This window comes from Eschrichtius robustus, chromosome 19, assembly GCF_028021215.1.
Source record: "Eschrichtius robustus isolate mEscRob2 chromosome 19, mEscRob2.pri, whole genome shotgun sequence".
NCBI classification, from domain to species: domain Eukaryota; kingdom Metazoa; phylum Chordata; class Mammalia; order Artiodactyla; family Eschrichtiidae; genus Eschrichtius; species Eschrichtius robustus.
This window is the reverse complement of record NC_090842.1, coordinates 58,556,068-58,574,768: the sequence shown is the minus strand read 5'-3', so window position 1 is coordinate 58,574,768 and position 18,701 is coordinate 58,556,068. Positions and strand designations below refer to the sequence as shown.

The 18,701-nt window shown below is 51.4% G+C and overlaps 2 protein-coding genes across 2 annotated transcripts in view; one reads left to right on the top strand and one right to left on the bottom strand.

Moving 5' to 3' along the window:
* RPS19 (ribosomal protein S19) overlaps window positions 1–18,701 on the top strand; it is a 122,631-nt gene that overhangs the window by 15,349 nt on the left and 88,581 nt on the right. The window lies entirely within an intron of this gene.
* The window catches only part of CD177 (CD177 molecule), a 55,958-nt gene continuing 44,397 nt past the window's right edge, over window positions 7,141–18,701 (bottom strand). Inside the window, exons 3-10 of the mRNA XM_068527140.1 lie at window positions 13,524–13,664; window positions 13,100–13,282; window positions 12,230–12,349; window positions 11,951–12,067; window positions 8,870–9,010; window positions 7,966–8,151; window positions 7,695–7,829; window positions 7,141–7,428 (exon numbers count right to left, since the gene is read on the bottom strand). Coding sequence (XP_068383241.1) covers window positions 7,193–7,428; window positions 7,695–7,829; window positions 7,966–8,151; window positions 8,870–9,010; window positions 11,951–12,067; window positions 12,230–12,349; window positions 13,100–13,282; window positions 13,524–13,664 — 1,259 coding nt within the window. The 3' untranslated portion in view covers window positions 7,141–7,192. The remainder of the gene's footprint in view (window positions 7,429–7,694; window positions 7,830–7,965; window positions 8,152–8,869; window positions 9,011–11,950; window positions 12,068–12,229; window positions 12,350–13,099; window positions 13,283–13,523; window positions 13,665–18,701) is intronic.

Sequence of the window (18,701 nt, the reverse complement as noted above, 5' to 3'; positions counted from 1 at the left end):
GGAGACCATCACTTCGAGAAAACCTGGATTAACACTGAGCGTGAGAAACCACACAGAGAGGCCCAGCTCACAGCCAGCACCAACTGTCGGACGTGTGAGTGATGCCATCTTAGACCCTCCAGCCTCAATCAAATTGTCAGACAAATGCAGACACATGAGCATCTCCAAGTGAGACCAGCAGAAGAACCACACGCTGAGCCCTGTTCTAGTTGAAGACCCATAGAATTGTCAACAGATCAAATGGCTGTTGTTTTAAGTGACCATTTGGGATGGTCTGGAAGGCATCAGTAGATAACTAACATAATATGTTGTCGCAAACCCAAGTATCCATTTGTGGCTAGACCTGCGGAAAGTAGTGTTAAAGAAAAATCTCAAGCGTGAGGTGTGACCACTGAATGTTATTCTTGCTAGCGAGGCCGAGCTATTGGACAGCTTGGGTAGAAGTCAAATAGAATGGTTTAAAAGGAAGTACAAATAGGAGCCTTCTATTCAATTTAAGCCTAAATTTGGCATTAAAAATTTACCAATTGGTTCTTGGCTGGGGTCATAACATAAATTTGAGTTTCCTAATTAATCTTTCTTATTGGAGAGTTTTTAAGAGGTACAGGGATTCCCTGGTGGTCCAGTGGTTAGGGCTAGGTGCTTTCACTGCTGAGGACCTGGGTTTGATCCCTGGAGGGGGAACTAAGATCCCGCAAGCCTTGCCCGTTTGGCCAGAAAAAAAAAAAAGGTACAAAAAGTCAGACCAAATATATGCCTCTGGTCACGTGAGTTTTACAGTTGTCTCATCTGATTGGTCACTGGCTGGTGCACATCATAGGAAAATTTTGTCTTTTGTATACCTGGCTCCAGTTTCCTATTTTGTATTAGCTTTCAGTGGCCTGCACCCATTGCTTTTTCTTTTACCACTGTTCTTCCACCAGGAGAATCCAGCCTTCTTGTACCTTGGGAATTGTAAGTGTTGGTCATCTTGGGTGACTTCTCAAGCCATAATAGGGAGACCCACATTGCCGATGGCGTCAGTGCTCACACACCACACACCTTGGATACTGAGGTGCACATGCTTTTGGCAGTGACCAAACTTGGTCCCCTACTCACACACCCAGAGGTGAGGGCACCCTGACAGGTTCAGAGCTGGAAGGGAGGATAAGAATCTATTCTTTAAGAATCGAGAGCTCAGGGGACCCTTGAGGACTCTCAGGGCAGGGTATGGCCAAGCCCACGTGTGCATACTCCCTGGCTCTCTCTGGGGTGTGCGCAGTGCTGTGCTGGCACTAACTCCACCCGGTTCATGAGAGCCAATGTTGACATTTTCAGGAATTTTGCAAGCCAGTTGCTAAACACAGCCACTATTAAAAATTAAATCATGTCAACTTACAACTAAATTATATTAAAACAAAGGTAACAAATACTCAAAAATCATCACTTCCTAAATTATCTTTCTACATTTCACTATTACCTATGTTCATGAGGCTATTTATAGATATTGTATTTGTATAGTAGAAATAATGGTTGTTCATGTGCATTTCTTCCCAACTCCATGGGCCAGGGACATCGTGGTAGCTTGAAATCAGCCACAGTGGGAGTATTTATACTATGGGCATTGGCAAATGCTACAGATCAGAGCTTTTATTTCTCCCTTCAGGGAAGCAGTTGTTCAGCATTTACCAGCACACCACGAGTGTGCATGGCCTTGTGTTCAAGTGTAGATTTATGTAGAAGGGAGCTCTCTCCCCCTGTTTCAGTATTGAGCCTTTTTATACCAGTTATACATCTATGAAGTGCATGGCACCCCCTAGATGTAGAGCATTTGTGCGATGCACAACATGACCTGTGCAGTGGTCACGGTGGTCCTGACTCTTTGTTATATGTTGTCACAGTGATATGTTTAAAGTACATGAGGGAGTTCCCTGGTGGCCTAGTGGTTAGGATTCTGGGCTTTCACTGCTGGGCCCAGGTTCAATATCTGGTCAGGGAATTAAGATCTCGCTTCACACCACCACTCACTGCTGCCTCTCCGAGATCATGGATGCCAGTTTCTTTTATAGAATCAAAGAGGGAAGTAAAGTGAAAAGGCAGAATAGAGAGGGAGAGGCGGGGAGGAAATAAGGTAAAAAGGGCCATCAGTCTTGCAAAACATCTCCTGGAATGGCTATCCTTGGGGAGGGGATGTGTTAATTTCTTCTTTCTGGCAGCCATTTACAGGTGGGTAGGGTTCCCTGAGGCAGGCCATTATGTATGATTATAATAACAAAAGCAAGGAAAAGCAAAGGCTAAAGTCAAAGAAACAGATCTAACTTGGAGTCAAAATTGGCTCTTCCCTGTTACAAGATTATCACTGGTGGTAACAGTGAAAGAAGCGCAGGTGGAAAGCAAGGTACTGGGAGTCGATGTGGGTGTGGCACTTTGTTACTATGGCAGCAGTGGTGCCTAGGTTGATTGTGGCGTCAGCTGGTTTCTACAGATGACCCTAGAGAGCAAACGTGGGGAAAAGGAGCAACTGAAAGGTGAGACTGTCCAAACGGAAATGTGATGGACAATCAGAAAGCTCCCTTAGCAGAGCGTCCCTTGTTTCCTGTAGTCACAGGGCACATATGGCTGAGGACGAAGCCCAAAGTCTGAGTGAAAGTGTTACAGAGTTGCACTGCCAGGTAAATGTTCAACCCTGCCACTTTGTGCTAAGGAAAAAAGGCACTGGGGGAGAAGAGAGTGTGACCCTCATATATGGGACAGAGTCCCCTTACAGGGGACTGCTTCTCCTCCAGACCCACAAGAGTGAATTTCCAATGTAGTCCAGAGAAGCACGGGGCTTGGTCCGGCATGGGCATGCATGCCACACACTGAGAGCGTTACAGGACCTCGCCAGTCTGCAGTGGCAGGAGTCCTGGTGCATGTGTATGAACAGACTCTGTGCCAGTTATCCATTTATTGCCTCTCAGCTCCAGATCCACTCTTCATTGCCCTGCTGGATCTTGCAAGCATTTCTCATCGTCTCCCTGGCACAATGTTAGGCTTTGCCAGTAGAGGGTGCTAAACGGACACTGCAGGAGGAAGAGCTTGTCTTCCAGCCCCAGGTATAGAGGTTGCTCCCTAGATCTGCTTGCTATTCTCTTATCTTTTAAAGTTCTCTTTACCCTTCTTTACCCCTTAGTAACCCATCCCCTCTTAATCCTCATCCCCTGTTACTAGTTAATGATTTTCTTTCTTTTTTGGTCGCGCCGCGGGATCTTAGTTCCCCGACTGGGGACTGAACCCAGTGCCCCCTGCAGTAGAAGCACGGAGTCCTGACCCCATGACCACTGGGCCGCCAGGGAATTCACTAATGATTCTTTATATTAACTGGGTTCGATCCCTGGTCGGGGAACTAAGATCCCGCATGCCACGTGGCCAAAACAAAACACCCCAAAACCAAAAACCAAAACCAAAATACTTTCCCCTTTAAAATTGGTGTGTGGTTCCTGATGGCTGCCTGGACCCTGGCTGATACAGATTCTAAGGGTGTGAGACCAAATAGAACCAAGAGAAAGGCTTCATGGGGCCAAATTCTTTCACATGGGATACAGGATTGAAGGTGTTGGTTCAAGCATCTGGGAATATCATTTTGAGCCTGCTAGGTTAGTGAGTTACTCTCTGGACTCAGTGCTAGAACTTCTCCAGCGTATTGGAGAGAAACAGAGTCCCAAGTTTGGGGACCAGGGGAAGCTGGAAAAAGTCCATCTTGTGCAGCCTCCTTATCCTATCCCGTGGGAAGGCATTAAGAAATACACAGAGGAGGGGACATCGAGAGCGCTGTGGTGGCAGAAGAACCTCTGAGACAGAAGATGCCCTGTGGCCACAGGGTGGAGGATAAACTGTGCGTCATCTACTCCCCACCCCATCACGCTGGTGTAAGTCCTAGGGGACTATAGGTCTGGGGCAGGTCTCAATATTCCTTCTAAACTGAGAGACAATTTGCTACACCTTGTGTGGCTCCCTTTACAAAAGAGATCAGTCCTTTAGGAGTTGGCTGGGGGGATGTAGCACATTTTGACATACTACTCCTACTCATTTGTGAGGGAACCCATAAGACTGCCAGTTTTGAGTGGATCCTAGAGCAGGAAAGGGCTCTGATGCAGGTTCAGACTGGAAACCTAGCTGCTCTGAACCTCGGGTCATCTGACCCAAGAGACCCAAGGTCCCTGAAAGTTTCTGTGACATAAAGAGATAATAGGATAATCATAGTGCAGAACCTTGGGGGTTTGGAGCAAAGGTATGTCTTCTTCTGCAAATAACTATCCTCCATCTGGGAAACAGCTCCTGGCTTATTACTGGGGCCCAGTAAAGTTTGAATACCTGACCATGGGACACCAAGAGCATTGTGACCTGAACGGCACATCACACACTGGCTGCAGTCAAGCTACCGAACCATGACGTTGGGCACGCACAGCAGCGTCTGCCATCCATGGAGAAGGTGTGCATGAGATCAGGGCACAGGTGGACGCCCCAGCAGGTGGCTCAGGCACCCATGGCACCTGCTCCTCCTGCCTCTTCCCCCACCCACACCTATGAGCTCATGGGGATTCCCTGGGATCTGTTTACAGGGGGACTGAAGGCACAGACTAGGTGTATGCACAGATCTGGAGCGTGGGCTGGCACCAGGCAGAGGTGGGTAGCTGCTGTGTTAGCACTCACACGTGTGGTCCTGAAGGAGTGATGTAGGGAAATCCTTCAGGCGGCAAAACTTCAGGGGTCCACTTTGTGGGAGGGAGAGGGGTCCTCAGGTCCACTTCTGCATGGACCCATGGTGAGCCACTTGTTCAAGGACTTGGTAAGAAGAAAGGTATCAAATGAAGACGGGGGGATATGAGTAAGGGCCTCTGGGGATGGGCACAGAGTGTGAAGATGTTCACGTCCCACACGAATGCCCACCAGAACCCGTGCCCTGAGCATGGGTACCCTTGGTATCCTGTGGACAGTGTCAGGCGGCTTCTCTCGCATCAGTGCTTGCACACGGGGCCCACGTGCAAAGTGGCCACGTGGGCGGTGGAGGCTCCACATGGTAACAACAAATGGGTTAACTCTCCCCAAGGTGACCTGGCTGTTGACTGTACTCAGTGCCCAAACCAACAGAGGCAGAGGCCAACTCTAAGCCTGTTATGGCGTCTTTCTACAGCAGGACTACCCAGGACACACCCCACCCTCGAGGGGACTGAGCTTTCTCCCCACAGGGATAAATACACACTGTGGGTTCTGATTTGCCTTCCTCGGACTCAATGCTTCTGTCAGCCCTGCCATTTGGGAACTTAGAAGATGTCTGTTCTATTGCTACAGTATCCCATGAAGTATTGCTTCCAGCTAGAGGACATATTTTAAGGCAAAGGAAGTGAGGCAATTAACTCCCATCCATGGAGCTCACTGATCTTCCAGGTGCCCCACTACACAGAGACAGCTGACCTATTGGAAGGGTGGAATGGCCGTGATGGTTGATGAGGGCACCGGGTGAGAGAAGGTACCCTGCCGCCCAACAGGAGATGCTGTATGTCTTGAACCAGTGGCCAGTCCATCGTGTCACCTCCCCCAGAGCCAGAATGCAGGGGTCCATGAATCAGGGGAGGATAAGGGAGTGTCCCCTCCCACTAGTACACCTAACAACCCGCTTAAGGAATTTTTGCTCCTGGTCTCTGTGACCTCGGGCTTGGTGTGGGTGAGGGACCCCATCAGAGCTCTAATCAACTGGAAGCCAGGACTGCCCCCTTGCCATTCTGTGCTCCTCGTGCTGCTGAAACAACAGGCAGAGACGAGGGCCACTCTGCTGATGGCCAGAGGGAACCTGACCACCAGAGGGAGGCTGGGTTGCTGGATCAAGGAGGACCATGTTTGGAAGCCAGGGGATGCGTTGGGGGTAATATCTCCTTGGCCGGTGGCCCTTTTCAGCAGAAAGTGGCCAAGAGCCAATAAAGACAAGACCATTGAACACTTACTTCCCTTAAGAATGAAGATTTGTGTCACACCAGTTGTCCAGAGGAGGTGTTGGCAGGTGGTAAGAGAACACAGAATGGATGGTAGGAGAGGGCAGCTCTGATCACCACCAGCTACACAGTCAGGACCTTCTCATCTTCGTCATAGGCTGTTTTTCCCCATCTTCCTCTCACTGTGGTACATGAAGAACTGGTTGTCTAATGCTGTGGGTGTGTGACCCATTGTCATTAGCACAATATGGTTCTATGATTAAGTAACGGGTGGGAATTGTGTCTTCTGTATTGAGCACTCTGATTTTCATCCGGACAAAGGAAAAGGGTGACTGCTGGACACTTTCTGTTTCCTTCTTCAAATTCACTCTCTCCCTTTCTCCCCCTGCCCTGTGCTGTGGGGACCGTCAATGGGATCTCTTGCCTTCCAGCTGGGTTCAGTCAATGGGGAGACCCAACAGGAGACCAGAGGGAGGACATTGAGTGAGGTTGGAGTATTAATTCCCCAGCTCCCTCCCTGTAGTGTCGCTGTGGGCTGGATGGGTTTTCAGCCTGGGATCAGAGATCCTGTCAGGCAGCGTTCTCTAAACACCACCCCCTCCAGATTCTAGTAATGGTAATGACTTCTCCTCAGTGTTTCAGGCCTAGGATGATAACAGCCCCAATGATATCAGCCTCAGGAAACTGTGCAAACCCTCTTGTTTCTCTGCTTCACACAAACCCTTAAGTTATTCAAGTGGGGTGAGCCCGCTGTTGGTGCTGAGGCCCTGGCTACTGGGATAGAAGCCTCATTGGTCTCTGTGCACCTTCACCTCCCAAGTCATGGCGATGCCCAAATACTTTTGCTTGCAGCAACCTGAAGGCTCTGCTGCCACCCAGTGGGGTCCAATGGGGATGCGGACCAGATCAGTAAAGGACAGTCTGAGATGGTGAATCCGGAGTCCTCTCCTCCCTCATGCCAGATCTCTGGGAGTCCTACCCTCCCCTCACGTAGAGAAACCCCAGCATTTGGGGGAAAGGACAATGTCTTTATTATCGCACACACGGGGCCACTGCCTGAATGTCCACCCTCCCGCAGGGCAAGCTCAGCTTCTCCGAGGCCCTGTCGTCAGGTCATACAGTATGTGGGGGCGGGGTGTGTGTGTGGGTGATAACTCGTGTAGAGGACTGGGAAATAATTCAGTGTCCAAGGCTGTTTAGTTATGAGGTCAGAGGGAGGGTTGGGGCTAGGGGGTCAGCAGGGGCTAAGAATCATGGGGAAATGGGATCAGCAGGGAGGGCGCCCCACACCAAAGGGCTAGGGATAGTCCCAGCCCTCCCACCCAAGCCAGGTCGGGGGCAGGGGCAGCTCCATCGGGCACTATAGCTTCATCATGGTCCTCAATCACGGAAAAGACCCCAATATTCTTGGTACCGTTCAACAAGGAGCTGGAAGGTTGGGCCAAGCAGCCCTGGATGTTCACTGGGGAGGTCAGCCCACCTGGAGAGTGAAGATCGAGTCAGAGAGGGCTCAGATTTCCTCAGCTTAAATTCCTAAACCCTAGGAATCCTAGACCCTCCCCTCCGCCCTCAGACCAAGAGACCAGGCTCTCAGTCCCCTCCTCCCTCCGACCTAGAAAATCTGGGTCCCCAGCCCTGTCCACCCTCAAACGCATAAGCCAGGATCTCAAGCAGCCTCCCACCTCAGGACCAGTGAATTCAGGCCCCCAGCCCCTTCATCCTTGGGACCTGACCTTCAGCACTCACCTCCCCTGAGAGCAATGTGACCCTTGTAACAATGACTGGTGCCCTTAGGACACCTCACAATATCAGAGTTTTGTGTGCAGGATCCAAAGATGGACAGACAGGTGGGACATTGCAGGTCTCCCGGGGCAGGGGGAGCTGGGGAGCAGAGAGAAGGTTGGGGGCACACAGCTCTGCTCTTAGCTGTAGCCACCCTCCTTGAGCCCCAGGGTGTATCTCTGGGGCCCCATCTCTCCCTACCCCTGGTCCCACCCAGCCCACCAGGGTCCCACACCTGGATGAGGGAGGGAGTTCAACAGAACGCTGCTGCTGGTAGCCGAGTTGCACTTGTCGGAAGAGCAGAACCGGGCAAAGGAGGCGACGAACACTCCGGGGGGCCCCGAGTGTATGGAGATAGCCTGGGAATCCTGTGTCCTGGCCTTGCTGCAGCCTTTGCTCCCCATCAGGAGTGATCTGAGTCCTGAGGGGTGACAGAGTGAAAGCTGGGTGGAGGGAGGGGAGACTCCGAGGGCGGCAGAGCCAGGGGTTCCTCGGTACACAGCAGGCAGAGGGGGGATGTGGGTCCTCTGATGACAGGGGCACAGGTCCTGGTGAGGGCGCGGGGAAGACTGGGGCCAGAGCCTGGGTCCTCCTCCAGCTCTGCCACCTCTCAGTTCTTGCTCAAATGTCACCTTCTCACTAGAGCATCCCCAGAGAGCAAATTACAACCTTTACATCACTCTCCCGATCTCCTTTCCCTGGTGGATTTCTTTCCATAGCTCTTATCTTCATACGCATCTCTTACTCTTTTTTTTTTTTTCTGCTCCCCCACTGGCACATAAAGTTGCAAGAAGGCAGATGCGATGGGATCTACAGCACCTAAAATAGTGCCTGGCACACAACGGGCAGCTCATTAGACCTTGAGTGAAGTCACTGAGGTTACTCTGTGCCAGCTCTCTCAGCCCTTTGCCTGGAGTACCGGATACAGCCTAGGAACTACCCAGCAGGGTAGGTACTATTATTGCCATCACCTCGCCCCCAGTTTTCAGAAGGGGAAACCAAGGCGCAGAAAGAGGGAGAATTGGGTTTAGAACTGCAAGCATGAGGGGAACCTGGCAGGAAGTTCAGGGCACAGAATCCAGGGCAGGGAGACGCAGGACCCCGTGCGGCGGTCTTGCCGTCTTGCGCAGCCCACACACCTACATCTATGAGCAGAAGCGTCTCCTGACACACCTCCCCGAGATTACACAGCTGCTCCCTATTCGCGGACCATGTGACAGGTTTCTGAGTCAGGTCTTGAGAAGTCCGAAACATGTTCCCCCGATGACAGGTCAGAATAGCTGCGGAGAAAGAATTACCAGGGTCTGTGTGATTCAGGGACCTGCCTGGTCCTGCGCTTGGGAAGATGATCACATTCTTGACTCACCCTCCAAGCCACCTAGCCACTGGGTCCCTCGACCTCAGATTAGAAGGGACACAGGAAGTCCGAGCCCCACCCCCATTTTTTACCCTGTTTTGCTGGAACATCGCAGGGACTTTTCCCAACCCCCCTTGGGGACAGCTGTTCCTCCCTTTGGGTGTGAGAGAGATGGATGGCTCTTCCTTAGCCTGAGCCAATCTCTACTTCCCTCTCTGGGCCTCGGGGTCCTTATCTGGAAAATGAGGAGGGTAGCCTGACACCACATATTTCTTTTAACTGAGAAACCCTATGTTCCAAACAAAAATACTCAAATGCTTCGTGTGCACTGAACACTTACTGAGGTGCCCGGCTGCCATGACTAGTTTCCACGGATTAACCCGTTTAAGCCTCCCAAGGAGCTTGCCTCACCTGGATTGCCTCATTTCCTCCTGGCACCCCGGCCCCCGCCCCGCACCTCCACTTACTCCCTGACATCTTGCTGTACCCCATCTTCTCATGCCTGGCCTTGCCGATGCTCAATAGATATTTGCTAAACTACCGAACTGAACTTAACCAGGGAAGGCAAATGCACCGTCCAATATCTGGCTCTGATGCTGAAAGCCAACAGAATATGGACATATATTAGGGATATCCATTTGTGGCCTAATGGCTGTGTTTTATGTGACGTGTGTGGTTTGGGAGCATACATATGTGGGATGTGTGTGGATGTGTAGTGGGTATGTGGGGTGTGTGGGGTAGTATGCGAATGTGTGAAATGTGTATGGTGTGTGATGTGTGGCGTGTGTGTACAGTGATACAGTGTGTTGGTGAGGTACGTGGTGTATGTTTGTTGCATGGGTGTGGCGTGGTGTGTCCCGTGTACCTGTGTTTTATTTGTGTGTGCTGTCCGCGGCATGTGATATGCGGTCTGTGTGCTGGGCGTGGCATATGCTATGTGTAGTGTGTGAAGTCTGTGGTGTGTGCGGGACGTGTGAGGTTTAAGGAGGCCTGTGTGCGGTATGTGACGTGTGGTGTGTACTTGGTACATTGTGTGTGTTTGTGTCTCCCGCGTGTATTGTGTGTTGTGTGCGTTATGGTGCGTGGTGTGTGTGGCATGCATCTGATCTGTTTCGGAAACGCCTTCTGGATTATGAATGTTACCTAGTCCCGGAGATGAAGGCCGGATGAGTAATCCAGCATTAATGAAAAGGAAAGATTCAGACTCTGTCCTTCTCTGCTCAACACCCTTCCACAGCTCCCCTGCCCTCAGCAGAAAGGCCAGCCCCTCAGTCTGGCTGGGCAGACACCTGACCCACCACCAGGACCCCCCGCCTACCTCTCGGTTCCCCCAACAATATCCGTCCCCAAGACACAGCAGGGCATTTCCTGCCTCCTTGGCCTGGCACCCGCTGTTCCTTCTGCTTGGGACGGCTCTCCCTTCATGGCCCACACTCACCTTGTCCACCTGGAAAACTTGTGATTGCCTACCACCCCCAGCTGCACCCCATCCTCTCGATGAGCCCCTCCTCAGGCAGAGCCGAGGGACCCCTCTTGAAACCAGTGGGCTGCCCCCACCTCCAAGCCTTTGTCCATGCTGTTTCCTCTGCCTGTTCGTGTCCTTTTCCTCTTCTGTGAATAAACTGCAGCTCATCTTTAAGACCCAGCTCGTAGCTCACTTCCTCTGTGAAGCCCTCACTGATTCGCCCCTCCCAGGACATTAGTATCATCCTCCTCTGAGGCCCCCCAGACCCACTTCCATGACAGCCCTGTGACCATCTGTGTCTGCGATGTCTCCCTTCCCGGTCCTGGAAGCCCTTTAGGGCAGGGCCAGGGTCTGAGTCCTCTGGGGTCTCCACAGGAGACCTTGGAATCCTGTACAAACTCACGTCAGCAAACGCATCCTGGGTGCCCATCCTCAGCCAGCCCTTGTGCTGCCCGAGGCCGGAAGCCTGGTGTCAGTGACATCTAGGCCCTGTCCTCAAGGCTCCCCGTCCAGCCAGAGAGATCCAAGCAAGAGGAACGTTTGCTGAACTCACTCAACTCTCTCCCTGAAGCTCGGACAGGGAAGACCCTTCTCCCACTTTCCTAAGACCCCACTCCCCTCTTCGCCCCTCTACCCTCCTCACCCCACTCCCCACCTCGCCATAGCAGGTGCTTCACATCAAGACACTCTAGGCCACTCTCAGCCACCGGTGTTCCAGTTTGGCTGGGTTACCATGGGGAAGTGGGGACCCTCCCCATGTCCCCGTTTGGCTCTTACTTTCCCTGTCACACCTGAAGCACCCTTGATATCCTCCCTGATCTTTTTTCTCTGCAGCATGGCTGCTGGGGTGCTCCAGTACCATGGGTGGGGGATGGGTGAAGGGTGGTCAAGGGGAAGTGGAAGACCCAGGGTTACCCAAGATCAGGGGTGTGGAGAAGTAGAATTGGAAGCAGCAAGTCACTCCCAGCAAGGAAACCAGCAGGCACACCTGCACTCACTTCTGCAGCCAATGGATAGAGTGGCACCCGAGGCAGCCCACCCTCCCTGCCCCTCTGACCTTCCTCCCTGCTGCCCTGCTCCTCTCCCACCTGCAGGCTGCCCTAACTTGGCCAGGCCCAGCATCGTTTAAAACACCCACCAGTGGATTCCTGTCCTATAGGAATGTCCCCTGGACCACGCACCCTCTGTCTCCCCTTGAGCTGGACACCTTACTGGCACCCTCACCTGAAGCGCCTACTGGGAGAATCCCTGACGTCACACCTGCCTGAGTGAGTAATAAATATCTGAATGACGTGATGCTGGCTTTGGTGGGATGTGTTTGGATGTCCGCCTTTCACAGGGTCATCATGCCCCGAGGCCGCGGCACAGGGCGTTTGGTCTTGTGGGTATGACACTCACCTTTAGGATCACAGGTCTCCCGCAGATTGATGGGCCCGATTTCCTGAGTCCCATTAAGCAGGTTGCAGCCTGCTTGGGACATGCACCCCTGGACTTTTAGATGGGTGGTGAGGCTCCCTGTGGAAAGTGAGAGAAGGGGAGAGAGAGAGACACTGCTGCTGGGACCATCCAACCCTCATGGGGGGAGGTGCAGCTCTGGGAAGCCAGGCCTACCCTCCTCCGGGTCCCAGACCTCAGCTCCCTTTCCTCCCCAGAGACTCAGATCTTGGTCCGGCTCACCAGCACTGAGCAGGAGGACCCCATTGTAGCAGTGTGCACTCTCGGCGGGGCAGGTCAGCTCTGCTGCAGACCCACAGCTTTTGGCAGACAAGCAGACTGGACACCGCACAGACCCCAGGGCTGGGGAGATGACAGAGAAAGGGAGGGAGGACTGAGAGGGCTCTGAATTCAGACCACGTGCCTTCCCTCCACCCCCTCCCCCATTTTGCTGGTCCCCAAGAATCAATTCCCTAGTCTCCCCCAAATGTGCCCTCCTCGAGCTCTTCTCATGAAGGCCTGGGGTGCAGGGCATTTGGAACATGAGCTAGAGAGAGAGCAAGGTGGGGAGGGAACATGAGATCTGGGAAGGGGCGCCCGGGATTGAGCACAGGAGGTGGTACAAGTCGGGGAGGGGTGCCCGGGGAGGACCCAGTGGCTTCATCCACAAGTTCCACTAAACAGCCCAAGAAGACAAGACGCCCGTGTCCACAAAAGATGCCAAAGAGTAGAGAAACGCAAAACACAGCCCCAAACCCGATTTATGGTCTCAGACAGAAAAAGACAGTGGGAAGTCACAGGCCAATTTCACTTAGGAGGAGGAGACGCCAGAACCCTCACTAGAACACGCGTGAACCAAATCCAATGGGATGGAAAGCAGGAGCTGGCGCCAGGTCAGGGCCAGAGCCAGAGCCGGAGGTGGGTGGTTGAACGTGGGAAAATCGGTCCAGTTTTCCGCTCCAGGACTGTTGGAAGAAGCTGTGCTCGGGGAGGGGGTGCTGGGGAGGGTGGGCAGGGAGGGATTCTAAAGGAGCATTCCCTGTGTGCTCACCCCAACCCCTCAGCCCCGTGGCTTCCCTCCTCCCAACCACCCTCCTCCTCTCCCTCCAGCACCTGTGGGTGGGGGCGGGGCCCAGAGAGGGAGGCTGGTGGAGAGATGGTTGCACAAGTTCCCCCGGCACACCCGGGTGTAGGAGGCGATGGACAGGCCGGGGCCTGCCCTGTGCTGGGTGACAAGGGCCTCGTGATCGGCTGCCTGGGTGCAGCCCTTGATGAGCACCACGTACACGTGGGGTCCTGGACCGAGAGAGAGAGACAGGCTGGGGTGAGGTCATGACCAGGGGGCGGATGTGCCTCGTGCTCTGGGGTGAGAGGCAGCAGAGGAGGCCCCTGGGCAGCTGAGGAGGGGACAGCTCCTGGTCCTGGGGGGAGCAGGCTTTCGAGTTTGTCACAGAATGCCAGTAGGACCGGGGGCGCTGGGAGCGTCTCTGCACAGGGGAGGGTGGGAGCCAGGCGGGGGCCCACGGGCCCTCCTTACCGTTCTCCATCAGCATCAGAACCTCCTGGCAGCTCCAGCCATCCTCACAGTGTTCCTGGCTAGTCGTCCACTGGAGGGGCAGTTCCGATGCATTCCTCACCGACACCAGTGTCCCCCAGTAGCAGGTCAGGGCCTGCACTCCTGAGATGGGAAGAGCCAATCAGTCTTAGCGCATCCTCCAGGGGGACTCCCCTCCCGTCTGGGGTCCTCACTCACGGGGCACGGTGATGCCCAGGAGGGCCAGCAGCAGGGCAGGGCTCATGATCAGGGCAGCTGGAACCCTCCCTCCTGTTCTTTCCTCCTTTTTATATCTCGCCTCACTCAAGGCAGTCCAGGAAAGGGGTGGGGAGGGCAGGGACTTGCTAAATGGGGCCTGGGCCTCCCTCTGAGTCTCAACACCTTAAAGGCAGCAGGGGTGGGGAAGGGTGGGGGCTGGAGGGTTGGTGAGTGAGGTCGAGGGGGAGTCTGGGTCCTCCCTCTTTCCCCAGACCCAGGAGTCTGGGCCCCCAGCCCCTCCACAGTTAGAGATTGAGGCATCCTGGCTCCTAGACCTCACTGGTCCAGATCCCCAGCCCTCTTTCCTCCAGAGCCCAGCTGTGTGGGTCCCCACGCACATCCTGTTTCAGGGCAGTTTGTGAAGGCGGTTTCCTCACCTCATAGCAACTTGGCCACCTTCTGGCCCCAAGTGAGGAAATGGCCCAAGTGCCTGTGAAGACACTGTGAGTTGAGTCTTGGCTGGTCCTTACGCTCTCCCTATCCTAACCTCTGCCCCCCTCCCACTTCCCTTTTCTTTCTCTTTCCTTTCTATACTGCCGTCCTTCTTATTCTCTTTTTCACTTACTTCCCTCATGCTTTCTCTTCTTCTACTGTTCTCTCCCCTCCCAGCACAACACAGGCCCTAGAACTCCATCTCCCCGCCACCCAGGAGGGAGCTGAGGAATGGTGGGGTGGGGGGAGGGGTAGAGACTGAATCTCTGTCAAAGAATTAGGATATTCCTCGGCAAAGCACAGTGTCTTTGCCAGAAATAGATGGAACAGTGGTGTGCTAGAAGACCAGCTTTTCAGAAAAACAGCATCAACAAACCCTGCCTCGTAACATCGGCCTATCTCTATGGTGTAAATACTCCTACCATGTCTGATTTTAAGCTACCAATCATTTAACAACCAGCTCGCAAAATTCCTAAATATTTAACAATCGGCTTTTGCAAACCTGCACAAACCAGCTCTAGCATGCTGGGTAGGAGGGAGACAGGGAAGAATCAGAGGTGTCTGTCGGTGGCTGCAGAGGCCAGATGTGGGTGTGTGAGAAAGAGAGGGGAAAGGGAGAAAAGAGTGAGAACAATAGTAGAGGACAAAGAGAAATGAACATGAAACTTGCAATTATATGTTTATTTCAACATCTTTATACATTGTATTTTTCTTTGCATTTGCAAGTTTAAAATTTGCTCCATGGACAGAGGCACATTCCTCTCATCTCCCACTGTGTCTCCACTACTAACATGGAATAGTGTAGGTGCTCAATAAATATTTATTGAAGGACGGAAGGAAAGGGGGGAGAGGAGGGAGGGAGGAAGGAAGGAAGGAAGGAAGGAAGGAAGGAAGGAAGGAAGGATGCAACAGTGCCATCACCACATTTGTATAGGTTGTGCACTAAAGAAACATCACTCCCTCCCCAGTGATCCACATTGTTGCTGTGTGAATGGCGCCCTCTGGAGTTGTGTGTGGCCTGAAGCAATGTCCCTGGAAGAAGAGAAGGAAGGGTGGGCAAAGAGGCACATAAGGTCATAGGCCGTCAATTAAATGTCTGATTTTAGTCAACAAATATTTACCAGGCTGGAGTCTGTGTCTGGTACTGTCCTAATTTCTGGGGAATCAGGAAGACCAATAAGAATGAAGCCACTGCTTTTGTTGAACTCACAGTCTAGTGAGAGAGACAGACACTAAACAAATACATGAGCACCAAAAAAAAACCACAAATGGTGCTGGGTGCTGGGCAGAGAGTGAAAACCAGGTGATGTGAAAGTGAGTGACTGAGCTGGGATCAGGGAGGGCCTCCCTGAGGAGGTGACATTTGAGCTGAAAGCAGAATGAAAAGAAAAAGCTTGCCGTGGAAAGACAGGCAGGAAGAGCATTCCAGGCAGAGGTAAAAGCAGGTACAAAGGCCCTGAGGTGGCATCAAGCTTGGCTTATACGAAGGTTAGAAAGAAAGCAAATGGCTAGACTATGGTGGGTAAGAGGGAGAGTGATAGAAGATGAGGGAGGAAAGGCTGGCAGGGGCCCAGCAATGTAGGGCTAAGTCGGGTTATTAAGGCAATCTTTCTGGGAGTCCGGTATATTTCAAGTGACTAATGCAAAGTCTGGATGTGGGGCTGTTTAGCAAAAGGTCTGACAGTCCTTGGTGTGTAAAACTTTGCTACCAGACCGGATTCCGTTGCTCCCTGATTGTGTAGCCTTGGGTCATTTACTTCCCCTCTCTGAACTTTCCTCTTCTGTAAAGTAGTTGTAATGATTACCTGCACCTCATGGGTTTGTGGTGAGGATTAATATCTGTATATAACCCAAAGTAGGTTCTCAACAAATGATAAAAATAGTTAATATTAGGAGCCTTTACTCTGTTCCAACCCTAGTCCAAGCACTTTTTGTTTCAACTCATAGAATCATGACTCATACCCTGAGGGAGATTCTATTAATAGCTTGATTTTATAGTTAAAGAAACTGAGCCCCAAAGGAGTTAAATAACTTGCCCAAGGTCATACAATGTGGCAGAGATAACTGCCCACCAAAGATCCATGCTCCCTTCAGGGTGTAAAGATGTTACTAAGTGGCAACTGCCTAGCCAGGAATTACATTTCCCAGCCTCCCTTGCCTCTAAGTGAACCATGTGACTAGTTCCCACCAATGGAACGTGGGCAGAAATGACTGGTGTCACGTTTGAACCTGAGTGGTTACAAAGCAGGAGTGTCACCTCCTTCCTCAAATACTCCATCAAGTAAATGTGATACAAATGAGAAATAAACATCTATTATGTTAAACCACAGAAATTTAGTTTGATAATATATCTGTTTCAACTACTAGAATTTTTAATACACACAGCCAGGAAGTGCTTTCCTTGGGATGGATGTCCTAGAAGAAGAGCCTGAGACAGAGATTCTTCTTGTGCTAAGTGCTCCAAGACATCCATTTGTAGCATTACCAGTACTGGTTCTTTTCTTTTCCCTACCCTTCCTTTTCCTTCCCTTCCCTTCCCATTCCTTTCCTCTCCCTATTAGGAGCGACAATTGCAACTATTCCTTGTGCCTCTTGTAGAAAAGGATCCAGAAACTAAAAGAGGGAAAGGAGCTTGCCAAGACCTCTGTGTCAGGCTCTGGCTGAGCTAAAATCAATTCTGGGCCCCTCAGTCCACACTTTGGCCGACTCATTCTGCTTTCTCCTTCAGAACTGGCCAATGGGTTCAGCAGGTATGAGAAGCCTGGGTCATGCCAGAATGTGCTGCGATATTTACCTATAGAGAACAAAGCAGACCCTCTAGCGCTTGCGTGGGGCTTCTTCCATGTTTATTTCCAACAAAGACACTTTCTTTGCCCCGAGACTCCCTGAATGCTGGGAGGAACAAGTACATCGCCTCTGGGTCTCTACAACCTGGGTTTGTCTGTTTCTGCAGGATGAGAGTCATTTTAGTTGTTGATGACAATATTCTACCTGGGTGATGTTGCGTCTTTTCTAGTGCGTCACATCCAGAGGTTCTTAATGTCAGTTTGTTGCGTTATTGGCTAATTTATAATAAGTGACCATGTGAACATCCCAGCCTCCACCAATAAGACACTTTTATTTCCTTGTACACACCATTTCCAGAGAATCCTCCCTTATCGACACAGAGTACACTTGGGTCGAGCTTCTCCACCTGCCCTGCGCTGCCCATTATGCGAAGCCCTTCCACTCAGGTGGCTAATCCCTCAGAGCTGATGCTCTTAACCCACCTCATGAAGTGGGAAACAGCCCTGACAAGGGAGAATGAGCCCTTGAGTCACAGAATCAGGAAATGGTGGCAGCATCCGGGAGCCCAGGCCTTCCCAGCAACCTGCACTCTGTCCCGCTGCACCAAAGCTCCCCAAACATGGTCGAGTCATCTGAATGATACATTTCCAGTCTCATCTGCCAAGCACCCAGTTTTCTCCAGCAAAGAAAAATTATTCGTATGGCAAAACAGTTCACATTCAGATTACAGCATAGGACCTTATGTTATAAAGAGGAGGGGATCCGGAGCGTGTGATGAAAAGTTACACTTAAATATCTCTATCGGCCTTTCTGTACTCACCAGAGGAACAAAAACAAGTAAAAATCGAATACAACTACTGGCATTGACTCCGGTCAATATCCTCTAGCACTGGAGGCACGGTGGATAGATTAACCCTTTGGAAGCCAATCTCACACTAAACCTTCCAAGTCCTTTGACTTGGAGTTCCGTTTTGGAAAAAAAATATTCCTAGTGTGTAAGGAGAAGGGGAGCTGTAATACCTGGAAATTGTGAGCTTTTAGTAAAGAGGCTGAGATTCTAGACCAGACATTGTTTCACTCTGATCTGAACAATTTACTTCCTCTTTCTTGCCTTCAATCTCCTCCTAAGTAAAATGAGGCATGGTTTTCAATCTTCACCATACAGGAAGAAGAAACAGGGAAGGATAAAAGTCCAACACTGCAGCGGCAGGACTAACATCTTAGCGTTTACAGCACTGTGGAGAAAGCCGTCTTTCCTAGAAGCCACCAAGCAACGTACAACCACAGTGGTTTGAGCTGAGAATGCACTCACCTTCATCAATAACATCAGTTGTCAGGCAAAAATCTTTCAAGATAATTCCACTTGACCTCACTTTAATTGAAGTAATATAGAAATGGAATGGAATTGTTGAGTCACATGGTAGGCATATGCTTAAGGTTTTAAGAAACTGCCAGACTGTTTTCCAGAGGGGTTGTGCCATTTTACATTCCCCACCAGCAGTGTGTGAGAGGTTCCAGTTTCTCCACATCCTTGCCAATACTTGGTATAGTCATTCTTTTCCCTTTTAGCCATTCTAAGAGTTCCGTGGTGGTATCTCATTGTAGCTTTTTTTTTTTCATTGTAGCTTTATTTTGTATTTTTCTAGTGACTAATGCTATCGAGCATCTTTCCATGTGCTTATT